This window comes from Etheostoma cragini, chromosome 12, assembly GCF_013103735.1.
Source record: "Etheostoma cragini isolate CJK2018 chromosome 12, CSU_Ecrag_1.0, whole genome shotgun sequence".
Lineage (NCBI taxonomy): Eukaryota > Metazoa > Chordata > Actinopteri > Perciformes > Percidae > Etheostoma > Etheostoma cragini.
In genome coordinates this window covers 21,408,414-21,425,695 of record NC_048418.1, presented here as the reverse complement: position 1 = coordinate 21,425,695, position 17,282 = coordinate 21,408,414, and the positions used below count along the sequence as shown (strand labels likewise).

At 42.2% G+C, this 17,282-nt stretch overlaps 2 protein-coding genes across 2 annotated transcripts in view; one reads left to right on the top strand and one right to left on the bottom strand.

The window, feature by feature from the left end:
- nsun4 (NOP2/Sun RNA methyltransferase 4) overlaps window positions 1-1,511 on the top strand; it is a 7,354-nt gene extending 5,843 nt beyond the window's left edge. The window contains exon 8 of the mRNA XM_034887572.1: window positions 1,088-1,511. Within this exon, the coding sequence (XP_034743463.1) occupies window positions 1,088-1,231 (144 nt within the window). The 3' untranslated portion in view covers window positions 1,232-1,511. The remainder of the gene's footprint in view (window positions 1-1,087) is intronic.
- Window positions 1,512-7,867: 6,356 nt separating this feature from the next.
- dmbx1a (diencephalon/mesencephalon homeobox 1a) lies at window positions 7,868-16,970 on the bottom strand. The gene is made up of 5 exons (XM_034887584.1): window positions 16,718-16,970; window positions 12,796-12,965; window positions 12,093-12,271; window positions 10,581-10,983; window positions 7,868-10,084 (listed from the first exon to the last, which is right to left on the bottom strand). Exons 2-5 carry the CDS (start codon window positions 12,947-12,949, stop codon window positions 9,651-9,653), a joined length of 1,170 nt encoding a protein of 389 aa, XP_034743475.1. The 5' UTR covers window positions 12,950-12,965; window positions 16,718-16,970; the 3' UTR covers window positions 7,868-9,650.
- Between the last annotated feature and the right edge of the window lie 312 nt (window positions 16,971-17,282).

Sequence of the window (17,282 nt, the reverse complement as noted above, 5' to 3'; positions counted from 1 at the left end):
ACACACACACACACACACACACAGACAGACAGACAGAGACACACATACACGGGCCAAGACACACACAGACAGAGACACACACACACACACACACACACACACAAACAGAGACACACGGACAGACAGACAGAGACACACATACACGGGCCAAGACACACACAGACAGAGACACACACACACACAGACAGAGAGACACACACACACACACACAGAGACACACACAGACAGACAGACAGAGACACACACACCCAGACAGAGACACATACACACGCACACACGCACACACACACACACACAGAGAAAAACTGTATACTAGAGATTCAACGGGCCTTTCCCAATTCCCAAATTTGTACCTCCTCGATCCTTTAGCTTTTGGCCCGCGCCGTGTTGAAGGACATCCCAATTCCCAAAATGCACATCAAAGAGTGAAGATTGAGGAGGCTCCTTGGACGAGCTATAATCAAGGATACACATTAAACTAGTAGTAAATATAGAAGTTGTCATGAACATGTTGCAAATGTGACAGAGATGATAAAATACAGCGTATGACTAACATGGAACAGCTGATGCTGTCCTGCTGCACGTTCTATTTAATTGAAGTCTCTTTAAAATGAGTGCTGCAATGCAAATCCGTACGTTTAAGTGTACAGACAGTTTATTAAAAAGATTTTTATTAAACGATTTTTATAAAGCCCGTTTTGCATATACAGGCAGGCGCCATCTTGGAAAAACAGTCACGACCAGTCAAACGATGAACACCGTGCAACTAGTAACGCGCAACATAGCTCGAGCACGGCGTTCGTCAAGGCAACGGCGTAATGCTTGCTGCCTCGACTCCTCTCGACTCCTCGGCTCGTATCTCTTGTTGGCGGGACTAAGACGCAAGGAACGGAATTGAGGAGAGGACTCGGAGAGGCACAGACTGTGATTTGGAAAAGGGCTAATGATACAGCTCAACAATAGCTGAAGATGAGCTATCGTTAGGGTTGTTAGGGTCCTAACCTCTGGATTGTCAGGCCTTCCTGATTATGAAAACGGGAACCAAATTACAACAAATAAATTGTCAATTTTGTTTTTCTACATTCAGGTTGTTGATCTGCGACCCCTCACACACATGTTTAGGAACACCTTTCACTTTGCGCTCGACCTCCCCCTGGGTGAGATGGTCATCCCACACTTAGCCGCCAACTTTGGCCCCATCTACATGTGCAAGCTAAGGCGGCTGACATAGGCAGCGGACTGATGCTGAAGCTCGGGAAAATTTGAATGACTGTGTTGCAGCTTTTATGGACTTATGAGACGATCCTCCCGACTCATGTTATGTAGAAAGCGTAGCTGTTGGACCACAGCTGAAGGAGAACTTTTAATCGTGGTGGTGGAGTGGAGTGCTGAATCACTGGACTACCGTTGGTGAAACGTAACAGAGAAAACAAAGAATCCAGTTAAAGGACCTGGACCGTGACGTTATTGGGGACATATCATCACGGTATGCCGGTTAACCGCAAGTCCCATACCCCATACATTGTATACATGATATGTAGTAGGGGCCCCTACATTGTCTCTCTTTCTCGTTCTTTAGCTAAAAAACGTTGCAGACCCCTGCTGTAGAGTAACAGAATAAACTCTAATAAAACCAAAGGACGTATGTTGTGTTTCCTTTTTTGGTCAGTGTGAGAGTTTTTACTGGGTTTTGCTGTCAGTTACGGTTGTGCTGCTTTCTCTCCTTACCTTTTGATCTGTTGACACTGCAGCAAAATGCCATCCATTTCAGCTGAGAACAGAGAAATGTCTGGCTAAGTCCCTCCCTTCCTAGAAATTATTCATAAAAATCCCCCATATACAGTAAGTAATGGACTTTCAAAGTGTGTGCAAAGCGGAAGTGACGACCAGCTCAAGTTTTCTTTTTTGATCTCCATAATCTCTTGAATAATAGGATAGAAGAAAGCCAGTGATGATAACTTAACAATGATTAATGTGTTCCCTAAATGTCACATCACATAACATACGCACTCTTGTAACTTTCACCAGCAAAAACAAATGAAAGAAAACCAAAAAGCCTTTCACTGCGATATTGCTGTGATGTGGTGATCGTCACGCAGCTCTGTGGACGGCATTGAACTGCACGACTTTTGGACAACCTACAGGAATGCCATATTTAATTTAGGGGATTCTTGGTTCAACATTTCTTTTGGACTAAACCAGCTTTGCAGTGTGTCTTTTTGAATGTTGTTTTATTTTGGCCCAGCAGGTGGCAACAGTAGCTAAAGATCACAGGTATCCTGTACATTCTGTGGACACTAAGGGCATGTCTGCAAAGGTTTTTAAGTTGACAGGAGCTCCAGTATGGATATGAGATCACATTACTGAAGCACACAATTCCCTCAGAATAACCTGCTCTCTTTAACTCTCCAATGAAAATGGGTTTGGCTTGTTCTATAGTTATTCATCAGGTTTGATGGCTTTGCCTAATAATGCGGCTATGTGGAAGCAGGGCATAATGAACAGGCAGGTAATGACTTATTTGACCATTTGGCATTCTCACATCTGAATCTGTGCAACTTTCATTATTATATCTGGATTGACTCTGTTTTGCATTGACATCAGCTAGCGGTGAAATGTTTCCCCCTATCACTGCCTAATGTGAGCGGAGAGGTGCCTCTTTTTCCATCACGCCGCCGATGACCCTTTATGTTGTCCTGTCCAGGCAATGTAGCGTGAAAAAGGTGTGTGTGTGTGTATCTAACGAGTCCACCATCCGCATCCCACCGTCATTAAGCTGCTCCAAGTGCAGGAGCCGACTCCCATCCCCACGCAGGGATGGACGGCAGCCATGCGGCTCCCAGATGAACATTAAAGAGGCAGCAGAGAGCTAAAATGGGACGTCTCGCCCTGTTTTGGCCCCTCCGCCTTTTTTATTCCACAGATGAGTGCAGATAATTTTCTGTAGGATTGTGAGTGATTACTGTATTACTGCGGTAAAAAGGGGATGGATCTGGGAATGCAGAGGGAATTAATGACACATAAAAACTATTTTTGTATTGACTGCTTTCGTCTCCAGGGCCTCGAATGCCTCCTCGCACATCTTGTGATTACCTAAACGTATTGTAAATATGTGTTTCCTATGGGCTCTTCCATAAATTTACATGTTTTAACACTCAGGAGACGGCAGACTGTTAGAGATGAGTTACTCTCTATTCTGCCTGTCTATAGACTCGACCGGCTGTCAGCCTTTATTATTGAATTAGCCAATGGAGCGCTGTGCATTTGTGTCCCTGTGTGTAAAGCCCTGTGTTAGGGAGACGCATGCTGTGTATTAGAAAGATGAATATTACGGATTTAACTACCCAACCATTCTTCTGTTGCCTTTTCAAATACAATTTAAATGTTGCATTTCTTTGCCAATAAACATGCAAAACACTGTAATAGTGTTATGTTCTCACCATCTCAAGCTACTACTTGTGAATGATCTTGTACACATTAAAAATGGCCGCCATGTGTTAAAGAGAAACAGAAAACTCCAACAGAAAACACTGTTCACAAACAGCTCTATTGTAGTCCAGCCTTCACTTCAGAGACAAACTTGCGTCTCTTTTGTAACGCATGTTATAATGCTCGTCTAGCTGCTAGCGGGGCACGCCCTCATAGTCTGCTTCTGACTGGCTAGTAGTCCTTACCTAGCTACTGCGCATGTGCCTGTCCCAACCAAGATGGGATAGAAGTGAGATGTCTCACTCTCTAACTAAAACAGAGAGCTCAACACAGGGTGAGAAGAAGAGCTGCAGCAATGTGCGGTACAACAAAAGTAATGTGTGTGTGTTTTTGTTTTTTTGTTAAACCATGTTTTTAAAAACCTGTTTTCCACGGCTACATGGCTTTCATTAGCCAAGTGTAGTCAGAATATCGTTTTTTTTTTGGAAGTGGGGCAAAAAAACGGAATATTATGTGCATGTAAACGTAGTCAGTGAGTAATTGTTAATAGTTTGTTAATATCCCCGTAGAGACTGGTCACTGCTTCAGACCCGATGGTGTTCAGCCTGTCCGGTTCCAGTTTTCACGTAGAGCCCACGTACACCCATAATTCAGCCTTAAGTTGTAGTTTGTGTATGTAAAGCAGACGCTGTTGTTCCTGCTGTGGTGTTTTCCAGCCCAGAGATGGAGATCAGATGTGTGTCCCAGGTGGCGGAGGCATAGAGGATTTCCCCGCTGGGGGGTCTTTGTTGCAGACTCAGTGTGTAGACTGAGCCCTGCAGGATGCGTCTGCTCTCAGCCACAGGGCGGGTACAAAATGCTGTTTTTTAATTTTTTTTACAGCTGTTCTTATTTATTTTTGAATCTATCATTTTATAGGAATCCAGTTGTCTGTCTGTGAAAGGGTCTTTTGTCTCAATTTTCTTTTTTTATTCCATAATTCACAATAAATGACTGTTTTTTTCAGGAAATTGCACTCCAACAATAGATCTACGACCACGACAGTGACACCCCCAAATACATTTACAGACATTTCTACTTTTCAGAGATACTTGTTTTCATAATATGGTTGGGCTGGGCTTTACATTAGATAGTATGTCAACTGTCCAAGATTTTGTCTCTACCTTTAATACAGAGGTAACAATCTTTTTCTTTTTTTTTTAACTCACTTTCAGTTGCTAATCGATCCACAAGCACTGTTTTGGGAAGTATTTCATTTGCTGAATAACTTATTACAGTCTGGTCATTGTTTTCAAATGAGTTTCTAGATCAATTTTCCAGTAAATTTGTTGCATCACAATATAAATTGACATGGGGATGTAATAACATCTATTACCTACTATTGTGTGTTGTAGAGTACAATCTGTTGGAACTGGCATGAAAAGATCTAGTACATCCCACTTAGCAGAGTCTTTCTTTTATGTCACATTTGCGGATGTCACATGAGATTTTTACACACTTTTAGTTGCCGCCATTTTTCCCTTAAGAACTGCAGACTGTGCTTTAAGGTGCTTCAAACAAGCTTTGTACACAAGCCATGAACTCAGTATGTGATCTAAGCTCCCTGCGATAGACACAGTCCTCCAAGAAGTGGCTGAGAGCACTGGCGTTTGGTTCAGTGAGGCCCACGTTGGGAAGTGCAACCGTAGGTTTAGGCTGCAGCCCGATTAAGAAGAGAGAGAATGGGAATGGGGGGGGGGGGGGTTCTTCTCTCTAAGAAGATTACCCGGGGAGGGGTGAGATGGCAGTCAGTGTTTAAGAAAAAAAGGACAAGAAGAAAATGGAAGATGAAGTGGAACTAAAGGAGGGTGGTCCAGGATACACAGTTTAGCCACCTGTTGTCTGCCTCTTATCATTCCATCTCTATATCCCTCTATTATAGATCTGTAACCGCTCTGCCCATTCATTATTAAACATAAGAATTCTTTTTTAAAAAGGCCAAGTATTGTTGTCATGTTACATTTCTTTAGAGACATTTCACCCTCTGGCACTATGCATGAGTTGAATTTATTTGAGCATTATGTTTACAGGCCAGCTTTTTCTTGCATGTGTGTGTATGTGCATCTGTGAGCTTCCCCTCTCTGTTAAGTTCCTGCTGGTGGTTTTCCAGGAGGGCTTTGATGTGTATCTGGCCAATGGGCTATTAGTGGGATTTCCCTGGGCCTGACAGCTCAGAGAATATGCGGCGAAATGGCAATGCCAGTGAGCTAAAAGAATGCTGGAAACAGGATTAGGATCATATTCTGGCAGACCCTGTCACCTCCTCAATGGGCCCGAGGTTTCTAACGCTGGCACTTTTCATTCTCACCATGGTTAAAACCTTTAAGAGAACCATGGAGTGGAGGGAGGGGAAAAAGCACTGATTGAATGGTACACTGTGATTTGTGTGTGTGTGTGTGTGTGTGTGTGTGTGTGCCAGCAAATGATCACGTGTTTATAGGGAGAGAGGGAGAGAAAGAAGGAAAAAGATGAGAGAGAAGAACTAGAGAAGAGGAGAGAGATGTGGTAAAGGAAGTTCATGTTACGTATTTGCAGTCGCGGTGTAACATTTCAGACACAGACCTTAAAAAGACTAACTAATCAAAATATGATCCCAATAAACAAAAAAGAAAAACTAAATATATAACAAATTAAACCTTCCTGAAAAAACTGAAATCATAACTGAAATGAAATTAAAAAGTCTTAAATGAAATGAAATAAAAAAACTTACTGAAATTCAAAATTATTCTAACCTTTCTTAGTACAACCAAAATCTTAAAGTGGAAATGTCTGACACAATGCAACTATTACTATACTGCTGGCAACTGGGTACATTTTCTTCAAACTTCACACCAACAGACACACACATCGACACTTGCTTAAAGGAAAGTAGATGGAGATACGTGTGTGTGTGGTGGTGAATATACAGCCCTGAGTGTTAGAGACGGAAGCACCTGATCCAGCATCAAGGGCTCAACACTCTTGACCCTGCAGCAGTACAATTTAGCAATCCCTGTTCAACCCCCAGGGTGTGTGTGTGTGTGTGTGTGTGAGAGACTGTGACTGTGTGTGACAAGAGTATTGTGTTATGTTCAGAGCCCCATGGGAGGAAATCCTGCCGCCGTGTACCTGGACAGTTTCTCTGGATAACAAGGACGTTGACTCCTGCTGTTTATCCACACCACAATCTGATCAGTCCGGCGATGAGGACACACAACGTGTGTGTGGTGTAATAAAAATACAACAAGGTTAAGGTGAGGTGTTACACCCACATTAACGCTGCTAATCTGCTGAGATCATTATCCCCTCCTAGCCAATGGCTGGAAAGCGGTCATTCATAACGGCCAGGGATATCGCTCAGTGCATCAGCCGAGGTGCATTTGTTATTTACACACACTGAAGGGGACGTATAAATGGTGTTAAAGGCTGATTCAATTAACAGCAGAGCAATGCCACATAGCCTCGTAAAGTTTAGTATGGGAAGAACAAGGGCACAATTCTTTGTGTGTGTGTGTGTGTGTGTGTGTGTGTGTGTGTGTGTGTGAGAGAGAGAGCAGGGTTGGGGCTGGGGGTCTGTGCGTTTTGACAAACCATGCTGTTAAAGATATAATAGCAGCATAATCACCGCCCCGGGCCGTCATTCTTCAGGATAATGGCCTGCTTATTCATTGGGGATGGCTTATGTTTCCATGCAGCCTTTTTTATTTTTTCAGATTACATTTTTTTTTGTCTCTTTTGCTTCAAAACTCTGTGTGTCCATGCAAATTCTGATAAATTTCATGTCTCTTTTTTTTTTTTTTTTTTTTTTTATTATAATTGTTCCCTCAATTTCATCTTCTAACTAATTTACTCTAATTTTTAAGCCTTAAATATATAACCTGCATTATGCTTTTCTTGCTTTTACGTTTATATTTTACTCTGGCCAAAGTAGGAATTGTTATTTTTTTATATTACATTCTTTTCCTCTTTATTTTAGAGTGACAGTTGATAGATGGGAAAGAGACACGCAGCAGGTCGGAGTCGAACCCGGGCCGCTGCAAAGGACTCGGTCTACATGGGACACATGCTCTTACTGGGTGACCTAGAGGATTTTAAACCGTTTGTGTTGCACCAGTTCTGTTTGTATGCTTGATTAAAAGGTTTTAAATTTTGTATACTCATTGGAAGGTAGATTAGCGACACACACACACACACACACACACACACACACACACACACACACACACACACACACACACACACACACACACACACTCAAACATAAGATCCTAAAGCTTACATATCTCCTTGTATTTTTAATTCATGCTGTTTTTTGACATTTTGATTGCAGATGTTAACTGTCCGGCTCACTACCCTCGTCGGTCAGGCCATTCCAACCATTTTACTGTGTAAATATGCAGCGCAGATAGTTTAAAGATCGCCAAGCAATTTTTTTATTTGCGATTATTTTACAACAACACTATTTCAAGTCTACATTGTTAGGGAGGAGTAAAGGAAAGAACACTGCTGATGCCCCGCTTACTCTCTGTTCCACCATAATACATCTATCTACCACTGGACCAAGGAGTTTGACAGAGACAGTAGGGGGACAGCATTAGAATAATAGCAACAACAGAACTTAAATAGAGTCAAGACAGCAGTACACAGAGGACTCAGGGCAGTTGACTGAAATCCGTTCCCTTTTTTTGACTTCAGGCTTTCCTGTCTCAATTGCAACAGAAGGTGACAGTTCTAGCAATCCATATTTGTTAAATTGCTTCGTTCTAGCCAAATCCCGGGAAGAAATTGAACATAAAATACGAATTCAACCCAGCAGCGTTACACAGACAACCAAGAGAGGAGGGGTAGAGAGGGCTGCCGGTGAGCTCAGCAAATACAATCTTACAATCTGACAGCTAAAGGAAATTTCATCTGAGACAGAGTCCATTATCAATTACACAACATAATAGGGACTTTACAATTACCTTACCAGTAAACATTAATAGATAGACTTTTGTATTTTAAATATTAAAATAATGTGCATTTTCTTTCCTATGAAGACATTAGCTTCCAGAACACATTAACAGAAAACATCAGAGACGTGTGTGACTCTCCTCAAGTGCTAACAGTCGGTCGGACTTTCGATGAAAAGCTACATGTTTCCTCAAGAGAATATTAAGGCGAGAATAACTGCTGACGAAATATGGGTCAAGACTTTTTCCAAACCGTCCAAATAGGTTTACCATATCATTTTGTATTCAATGGGAGTTGATCGATGGTAAAGTGATTCCAATCGTGTTGCTACCTTAATTGACTCTTTTAGTACACGGACCTTTTTGAAATCATAAAGACGGTCTTAAATGGTATTCATGTTCATAATTGCATTTGCCCCAGCTCCCTCAGCCCAGGGCAAAATGTAATTAAAAGCTTTGAGAATTTAGTCACTGAAATCATTTTCTCTTCATCAAGCCAGCCCCTGTACAAAGTGGCATATTACCGGCCACTAAACTGGTAAATTAGTCACTTTAATTATACTGTTGAGGACAACATGGTTTGAAGTGTATATTTATTTATGCGCTGTTATGTAGTACATGCTATGTACATAACCATGTTGCTTAATTGAATAGTTAATGGTCCTGTGACAGAAATGCTCTCTTCGCTGCACGAGCGATCCCTTTTTCCCTCCCGGCCAACGGGCCTCATTCCTTCAAAAGTGCCTCATAATTCACATTATTCTTGTAAACAGTATTTGCATTGTCTTTTAAACTGAGTGCATCCATCGTCAGCTGTGTACATTGTTAGGTTTTGGAATTATTTCAGATGTTAAGAAGGTCCAGTGCTACATGTGTTGGAATCATCATCGTCAAAGAGTCAGGAGTACGTTCTCTGTCCCCTGAGTCGGGACATTCATTTGATCCGTTGCATTATTCTCGCAATGTTCTCGGTTCTCTTTCCAGAGGTTATATGTTTAGACTTTAAGCTGCAACGGAAGCAAGAGAAATGACAGACCAGCAGTTGGAAGTGGTGGTCTGCCTTGAAATGCTGTTAAATAGAGTTCTGTAGGTCCAGTGCATGATGGCATGTTTTATTTTTGGGCATCTGTGCATGTCCTGTGCCCATCTACTTGAGAAGGCTCCTAAAGAACTATCACAGTCACACAGACACGCAGTGGGATGGGATAATGTGTAGGCCTAGCTTACATTGTCCTCCATACGATCCGATTCTCAGTTAGACATTGTGTCCAGTCCCAGCGAGGCAGCATGCTGCTTGGCCCTCAGACGCAGGTTCTCGATGCTGGTGGTCTTGCTGTTGTGGCTGGCGAGGCCGCCTGCAGCCGACGCCTGCAGCAGCGGGCTGTTCCACACCTGCTGGGCGTGGTGGGACAGGGACTGGTAGTAAGACTGGCAGGGCAGAGAGCCCAGCGGCGCTGGGGGCATGTTAACATTCATCCCCAGGTAAGGAAGGGAAGATGGGGCAGAGAGGTCAAAGGCAGGGTAGTGCACCAGGTTGTTGGTGGCAGCCATGTGCTGGCGGAACTGCTCCTGCAGACGAAACAGGCTGAGAGGGGAGGAGGAGTAAGAGTGGCTCTGAGAGAGGGGGGCCAGGCCGCTGCTGGAGGAGGAGGGGGGGGTCACGGACGGAGAAACCAGGGGAGAGTCTGGACAGAGAGAAGAGGGGGGGGGGAGGAAAATGTCAGTCAGCTGAGTCATGCAGTCATTGCAGATGAGGGATGCCATGAAGTAAGTAAAAATAGGGAATTGATGGAATTAATGGTTTATTTTGAACAATGTACGAAAGTATAAATTAAAAATACTTAAGACACACAACACAAAAGTACTTTACTATTAAAAAAAAGCAAGAATAGGCTAAGTAAATAAATACTTCAGTCCAAAAGGCAGTAGGAGGAAACAAAATGCTTTTGGGGTACTGCACTGTTTCAAAATGTCCTTTACATCTTTAATTACAGAAATAAACCTTATCCTTATTAAAGTGTTTTTAATCTATCCTTTCTCAATATGCAATCATATGACTAAAAACGTGTTGTTTTTTTTTAAATGCAGACCACTCAACCGAACAGTGATTTTCCATAATTTCCTTAATGAAATTAATTGAATTGAGCTCCCGGTATGAGTGAACATCAAATCTCTTCTTACCTGGTTTGGGGCTGAGTCTTTTGCAACCGGGAGAAATGTCGTCAGGAGTCACTGCTCTCTCACACTTCATCTCCCCTCTCTGGGATTTACTCTCGTCCTCCTTATCTGTGGCGTTGTCCTCGGTCGCCGACTCGCTGCCAGAGTGTTCTGCTGACGTAACGTTGAGCTCCATGTCCAGCGGTACAGCACGGACTACAGGACCCTCCGTCTCCAGAGACGAGGCGGCAGAGGAGGAGGAGGACGGAGGAGGGAGCTGGGTGTCAGGAAGGATGGTTGTGGAGGGTGGTGCGTCCTCCTTCTCGCTCCCTCCTTCCCCGGACGCCTCCTTCTGCTTCTGGAGCTGCTCCTTCTGGAGGCTGCGCTGCTTCTTACGGAACTTGGCTCTGCGGTTTTTGAACCAAACCTGATGGCAGAGGGGAGATGAGGGGAAGTTAGACGGAGAACACGCCGAAAAAAGATGTCCAACGGTGGATGAAAACTGAAGTAGGGACTTTAACACTAAATGGTTGATTTCAGTCAGCCTCAAAGACTGAATGGCAAATGAAAAGCCCAAAAAGTCAATAAGTGACAGCAATAACAAGCATGTCCAGAAGGCTGTAAAATGGATGTATTTTGATTGATCCCCAAATTTCCCTTCGGGGATCGATAAAGTATTTCTTATTTAAGCATTTATTGTCTTTAGTTGGATAAGCTACATTTTCTTTTGTGCAGTCGTAAGTGTAAAGCTTCATTTGTGTGTGAGCAAGTTATTTATAATTAAAACTATGTTTACTTTTGTTTTCCTGTATTGATAATAATGCACAGTCACTGTTTTTAAATCAAACCGTGGAGCTGTGTTTTGATTAACGTAGAAGACAGTTTAAGTAGACATGTCATATTATTTTCTTTTTCTATTACTTTAATTCATTTCAAAGCTTCTTCACATCCAACCAAAAAAAGTTGCCGTCTCAAAAAGGTAGGCTAGTACACCCCCACAAATTTAGGTTGATACTGTACAAACACTGGGCCAAGGACCCCTTAACTGAAACTGACACTGAGCAGGGACTCCTTACTATTACATAACATTTACAACATTAACATTTTGCATATTAAGCTGGGCACATAACATATCTTTTTGAACCATAATCTGTTGAAATAATTGTTGGCATGATTTTATGAAGCATGTTTTAATATTAAACATACATGTGGCACAGTCGAGGGCGTAACTTTGGTTCAACATTGGGGGGGTGAGATCTCATGCTGGTGAAAATTCTGCAACAATTTGTGCCTTTTCTGCAATAATTTATTAGGCCAGTATCAATGTTTTTCCACAAATAAGCGGATTTATAATTACTAATAGTACGTTGGATTCATGTTAAAACCATTTGTATTTATATTTTTTTATTTTTTATTTCAAAAAGTTGGTAAAATTACAATGATACGAAGAAAACACCCTAATCAAGGCCGTCTAAACTCACTATCAGAAGGATATATATATTTTTAGTCGCTAGTGTTTCCCCCCCATAGCCGTACCTGCACACGGGCCTCGGGCAGGTTGGTGCACATGGCCAGGCGCTCTCTCATCACCACATCCGGGTAGTGGGTCTTTTGGAAAGTCTTTTCCAGTGCTTCCAGCTGCTGCGCCGTGAAGGCCGTGCGGCTCCGGCGCTGTTTGCGGTGCTGAGAGCCATAGCGAGCCTCCAGGATGATGTCTTGAAATGCGCAGCCGTTGGAAAGGAAACACACACACGGCAAGTTTATTTTACTGGCCACTGCGGTTAATATGTCTACTTACTTTATTTGCATGCATTGTTTGAGTCATTCTTTGGCTCTTTGTAAAGCTGACGAAATAGCTTTAACTGATTTTTAGCCTAATGTTACAAAGATATGTCTCTTACAGGCTACTGAACTGCATAAAAAACATCAAGTGAAAAACAAAACAATGGCATCTGTTTTCAATAAAACCTAAATGAAGCTAATTTGTTTGGTTGGACGCAAGACAAAGTGTGTGTGTGTGTGTGTGTGTGTGTGTGTGTGTGTGTGTGTGTGTGTGTGTGTGTGTGTGTGTGTGTGTGTGTGTGTGTGTGTGTGTGTGTGTGTGTGTCCGCGTGTGTGTGTGTGTGTCCGCGTGTGAGAGTTATAGTGAGAGAGAGTGTGTGTGTGTGTGTGTGTGTGTGTGTGTGTGTGTGTGTGTGTGAGAGTGTGTGCGTGTGTGTGTGTGTGTGCACTCAATTACCAGCTAGCCTCTCTGCCAGTGTGAGCGCGTGCACGGAGGGCCGGTAGTCGGGCGCGTGCTGCGCCTGTTGCGCCGCCTGCTGGTGCAGGTTGTACATGGCGCTGAGGGAGTTCATGGCGTGCAGAGAGTAGCCGTTCACCCCGTAGTGCTGCATGCTGAGATGCTGCTACCTGCGGAGGGGAACACAGGATGGTTGGGCTTTATCAGACAGAGGGAAGAAAGAAGGGGAGTTCACTCCTGGACATATTGGCATTAAGAGAGCGTGGCTGCTGACAGACACAAAGTTATAGTGTTGATGAACATCAAACCAACCCTCCGTTTTGATCAGAGGAACGCAGTCAAACGTCATATATAGGCTAGTCACAATCTACTTGACCTTTAACCCCCCCACCCATAGACACTTCACTTTGCATTAACCTCCATCCTGGACTGTACACCTGCCCATTACACATTTTTGCACATTCTGCACTCAATGCATTCAGACTCTTTTTTTATCTTATGGTATACAGTTATTTTATATATATATATATATATATATCTGTTTCTGTAGGCTTATTTATTGTTTATTTTGTATTAATGTTTTTTTAATGTAGGCCTATGCACCAATCACCAAGGCAAATTCCTTGCCATTGTTATTTACTTGGCAATAAACCCTATTCTGATTATGTATTAGTAAATGAAAGCAGATCCTCACGCCCAAGGGCCAATAGATTTTAATGTGTGCACTCAGACCAAAGTGTTATCCATTAACATCCAATTATCGCTGTGTTCAATCCATTAATTATACAAAAGACTTTAAATTGGGGTAATTATCACTCATTCCCGTAATGGACCGTGACGGATGCCTTATTCATGAATTTATTCACATGTTTTCCATGATCCCGGAGACGCCAAATCCCCATTGAAAACAGTGCTTTGACAGATCAAGGCGCTGATGAAATGTGTTGTTGGAAAATGAAATAAGGAGATTTGTTCCGGGTCTCGGTGGCAGGACCTGCAACCGGATAGCAGGATTATTTTTAATAGGCTATGATTACGGAAATGCTATTCTCATAAGTGCTGTTCAGTTTTAGTGACTGACTTTTTCAAAGATTCTTGCAACAATTAACAGAAAAAGCCTGCAATTTATTATGGGTACTTTACTGATACAAACCGATTCATTTCTTGAAGTAAAACATCTATTTTCTATTGCAAAGCAGCAATTTTCTAAACTATTTTGTCTTTCTCCTTCCCGGCCAAGATTTAGTTGAAGCGCTTCAGGACACGATTAGATATGTATTAGCACAGAGGAGGCTGGCAGCAGGGAATATCTCTGAGGCCCAAGCAGTTATTATAACTATCACATGGAGACCATGGGGGGAAGATATACATCTTCCTGCAGGGAACTGGTTAAGTTCTTAGACTCATGTACAGATAGGCCACTTCTTAATATTTCAGACACTTTTATAACTTTTGGTTATAATTTGACTTATTTTGTTGTTTGTTATATTTTTGGTTGTATTTAATTTCATTAATTCACAATGCTTTAGGCCAAATGTCAGCAAACTGAATAACAACAAATCAGCATTTGCTGTTCAAGTATTTTCTAAGTAATTCCAATGTATTTCAGATTTTAGAACCTTTTAAATTGCCCATGCATGCTCAGAAATGATGTTGAATATAAGTTGGAATTTGAAACCTAATTGATGTTCATTTGACCAAAGTCATACTCGTTTATGTAACCTTATCACTGGTTGACATCTTATGATTATGACTTGATATTTTTTAATAATAATAAGAATTATTAATATTAATAATAATAATAATAATAATAATAATAATAATAATAATAATAATAATAATAATAATAATAATAATAATAATAATAATAATAATAATAATAATGGATTCAAATCGGCCAATTACGCAGGCTATTCCTACTTTATGAGACGGAAAAAGCTTGGGTGGTCGTTTTTCTACCCATTTTTCTCTACGCGCGTGTTTGTCTGTGTATGCGTGCGTGCGTGCGTGCGTGCGTGTGATGCCCGCAGTGCCTATTCCCAGCCTATTAAGTGGCTGCGGCGTCTGATGAATGTGATCAGAGGGCGGTGGGGAATAGTTTAATTCGCCGGGACAGAAGGTGCTTCGCTAAACATTTACTTTACTCCCCCAAGTATTTGAGTTGAATGCCCCCTCCACTACCTCCCCGTCTGCCCCCCTCCCCTTCCCCTCTCTGGCGGCCTCTTATCCCATCGCCCCGGGGCAACGTTTTGGCTGAGATGTATGGCCTCTCCGCGGGTAAAAATATGCATGTTGATCCCCATTTGGCTCCCCGTCTAATGGAAGTGCAAATAGGTTCCGACTGCGAGGCCCTCCATTCATCATCAACGCTGACACGGACGGACGTACAGTGGACTGGCTGGTTAGCTCTTGGTTGGAGTTCCCGCGTGTGCGTTTGTGTGGGCAGATGTGCGTGCGTGTTCTCCACAGTTGCGTTTTTTCCCCTTTTCTGTATTTTCTGAAAATTAAGGCGTATACATATTTAATCGGATTACGCTTTAAATCACTCCAAAACGCAGGCTTATTAAGGACAAAAATGCACCATGTAGGCCTTTCTGTAACCATGATAAAAAGATTGTGTGCACCTGCAAGCACCGATTAAAGTTTGAAGGACTTAAACGTCTGCCATCACTCTTTGCAAAATGAAATCACCCGCAAATAAATAAAGTATCAGGATATCAGTTGAAGACTTTTAGACTTTTTGGCCCATTATGTGTCCAGGGAGGCTACACTTTTTGGTTGAAAGCCATGCCTTCTCATGATTGCCAGCATTACCTACCTTTTATATTTACCACCACATCGCTGCTTATAGCCTGTATCCTCCTGCCCATATCAAATTCAGCACAATAGCTCATCCCTGTGAGCCTGTCAGTGCTGTTATTGTCATTCATAAGCCCCTCTCTCTGCTCCAGGCACTGCATGGGCCCTCCTGGCAGCACTGCGCAATGCTTCCATTATCAAACCGTGATTATGTAAATTGGCATGTACAAGTGCAATTCTTTGATCCGACTAAATTAGGAAAAATGTTATTTGCTAACAGCCCTCAGGGGCATGGGTCGACCTGACAGTCTGCACTTTGCTGTGTCACAGTGTAAACTGTCACAGGGCCAGCGAGTTGTTATTATGAAGAATATTTATTGTGCAGAAGCCAAGATTGAAATGTAAATGTAGGATCGGATATTGTCTGTTGAAGCATTTTAGAATTCTGATGTCACTGCGAATTTATATTGTGTATAAAAAAAAACTAGACACACGCGTAACATTTTGAGGGGAAAAAAACAGTAGACAAACCTCATATTACTTTGTTGTGCTTCTGTAATTTTATTTTCACTTTCGGCTAATTCCGATGTTTTAAAAGTGTAACCAAAGGAGGAACGAACAGGAGTCCCTTTTGTTTTAGCCACGTCATTTTTGTGGGCTCGTGCATTTAAAAAAGAAGGTAGGCCTACGTGTTAAGGGTCAGTCTTTTTATTTTTTTGTCTTGTAGGCTATTAATTAGGCTATTTGTTAGTGACCGGTGTGAATTTTAGTTGTCACGCAGGTTAGGCCTACATTTTGGGTGGCAAAATAATAAATAATATTAAATACAATACATTTCCATTGAAGGAACTGCTTTTGTCTCCACTAAATTGAAAAAAAATGTACATTTGATACAGGCTTATCGTAGACTAGGCCTATGCAGGCTATATTTTTAGGCTAGGCCTACTTAACAAACACGTAGGCTATTTCGAGTCAATTTAGCTGAAATGAGCCTACATTACAGGCCGATAAAAATGGAAACCAGCTTAACATGAACATTAAAGCATGTTTAAACAAAGAAAATGCAACGTGGGAAGAAAAGTTTAAGTGAATGAAGAGATAGTAACAAAAAAAAAGTGTTTACCTCTTGTAGAGACAGTTGTCTTTTCAGTCACTTCTTACACAGACAGCGGAGAATCCGAGCTCGTCAACTTCTAGCTTCCGCTCTTTCAGCTGCCGTGTGTTGCTTTCCTAATGCCCACTTTTCCCGTCCTTTTGTCCGAGAGTGAGATAACAACTCGGGGCCATGTAAAAGTCATCCAGTCTGTTGCTTCACTTCAAGTCCGACCGCTCGCGCTCCACCTGCTTCTCTCGTTGTGTCTCGCGCAGAGGTGGGAAGCCGCCATCTGCTGGTGCGCGAGAGCCGGGCGGAGGGATTTTAAGGAGAGCTTCGCGGGTGTCATGCCGGCTTTCTATTGGCTCTCCGTGCTGCCAGTCAAGTCAATCAGACAGCTGAACGTGCAGCGGCCGACTCTGGCGCGCTGACATCTGGAGTTATTTCCTTATGTGATCAATTTAAGCACCTTATGTCCACTTAATCTTTCCGCATCTGTGTACAAGATGTTTTCTGTTTTTTTTCTTTCATTTATTGAAATTGATAAACATTCTCCAAATGTGAATATTTTAAGCTCTTAATGGCTACATTTTGG

Coding starts and splice junctions, on each gene's coding strand:
- dmbx1a (XM_034887584.1), bottom strand. CDS start 12,949: ATGCAGCACTACGGGGTGAACGGCTACTCTCTGCACGCCATGAACTCC. Junction 12,272..12,795: donor ACTGGCAGAGAGGCTAGCTG/GTAATTGAGTGC, acceptor GCGCATTTCAAG/ACATCATCCTGGAGGCTCGC. Junction 10,984..12,092: donor TGCCCGAGGCCCGTGTGCAG/GTACGGCTATGG, acceptor CTCTGCCATCAG/GTTTGGTTCAAAAACCGCAG.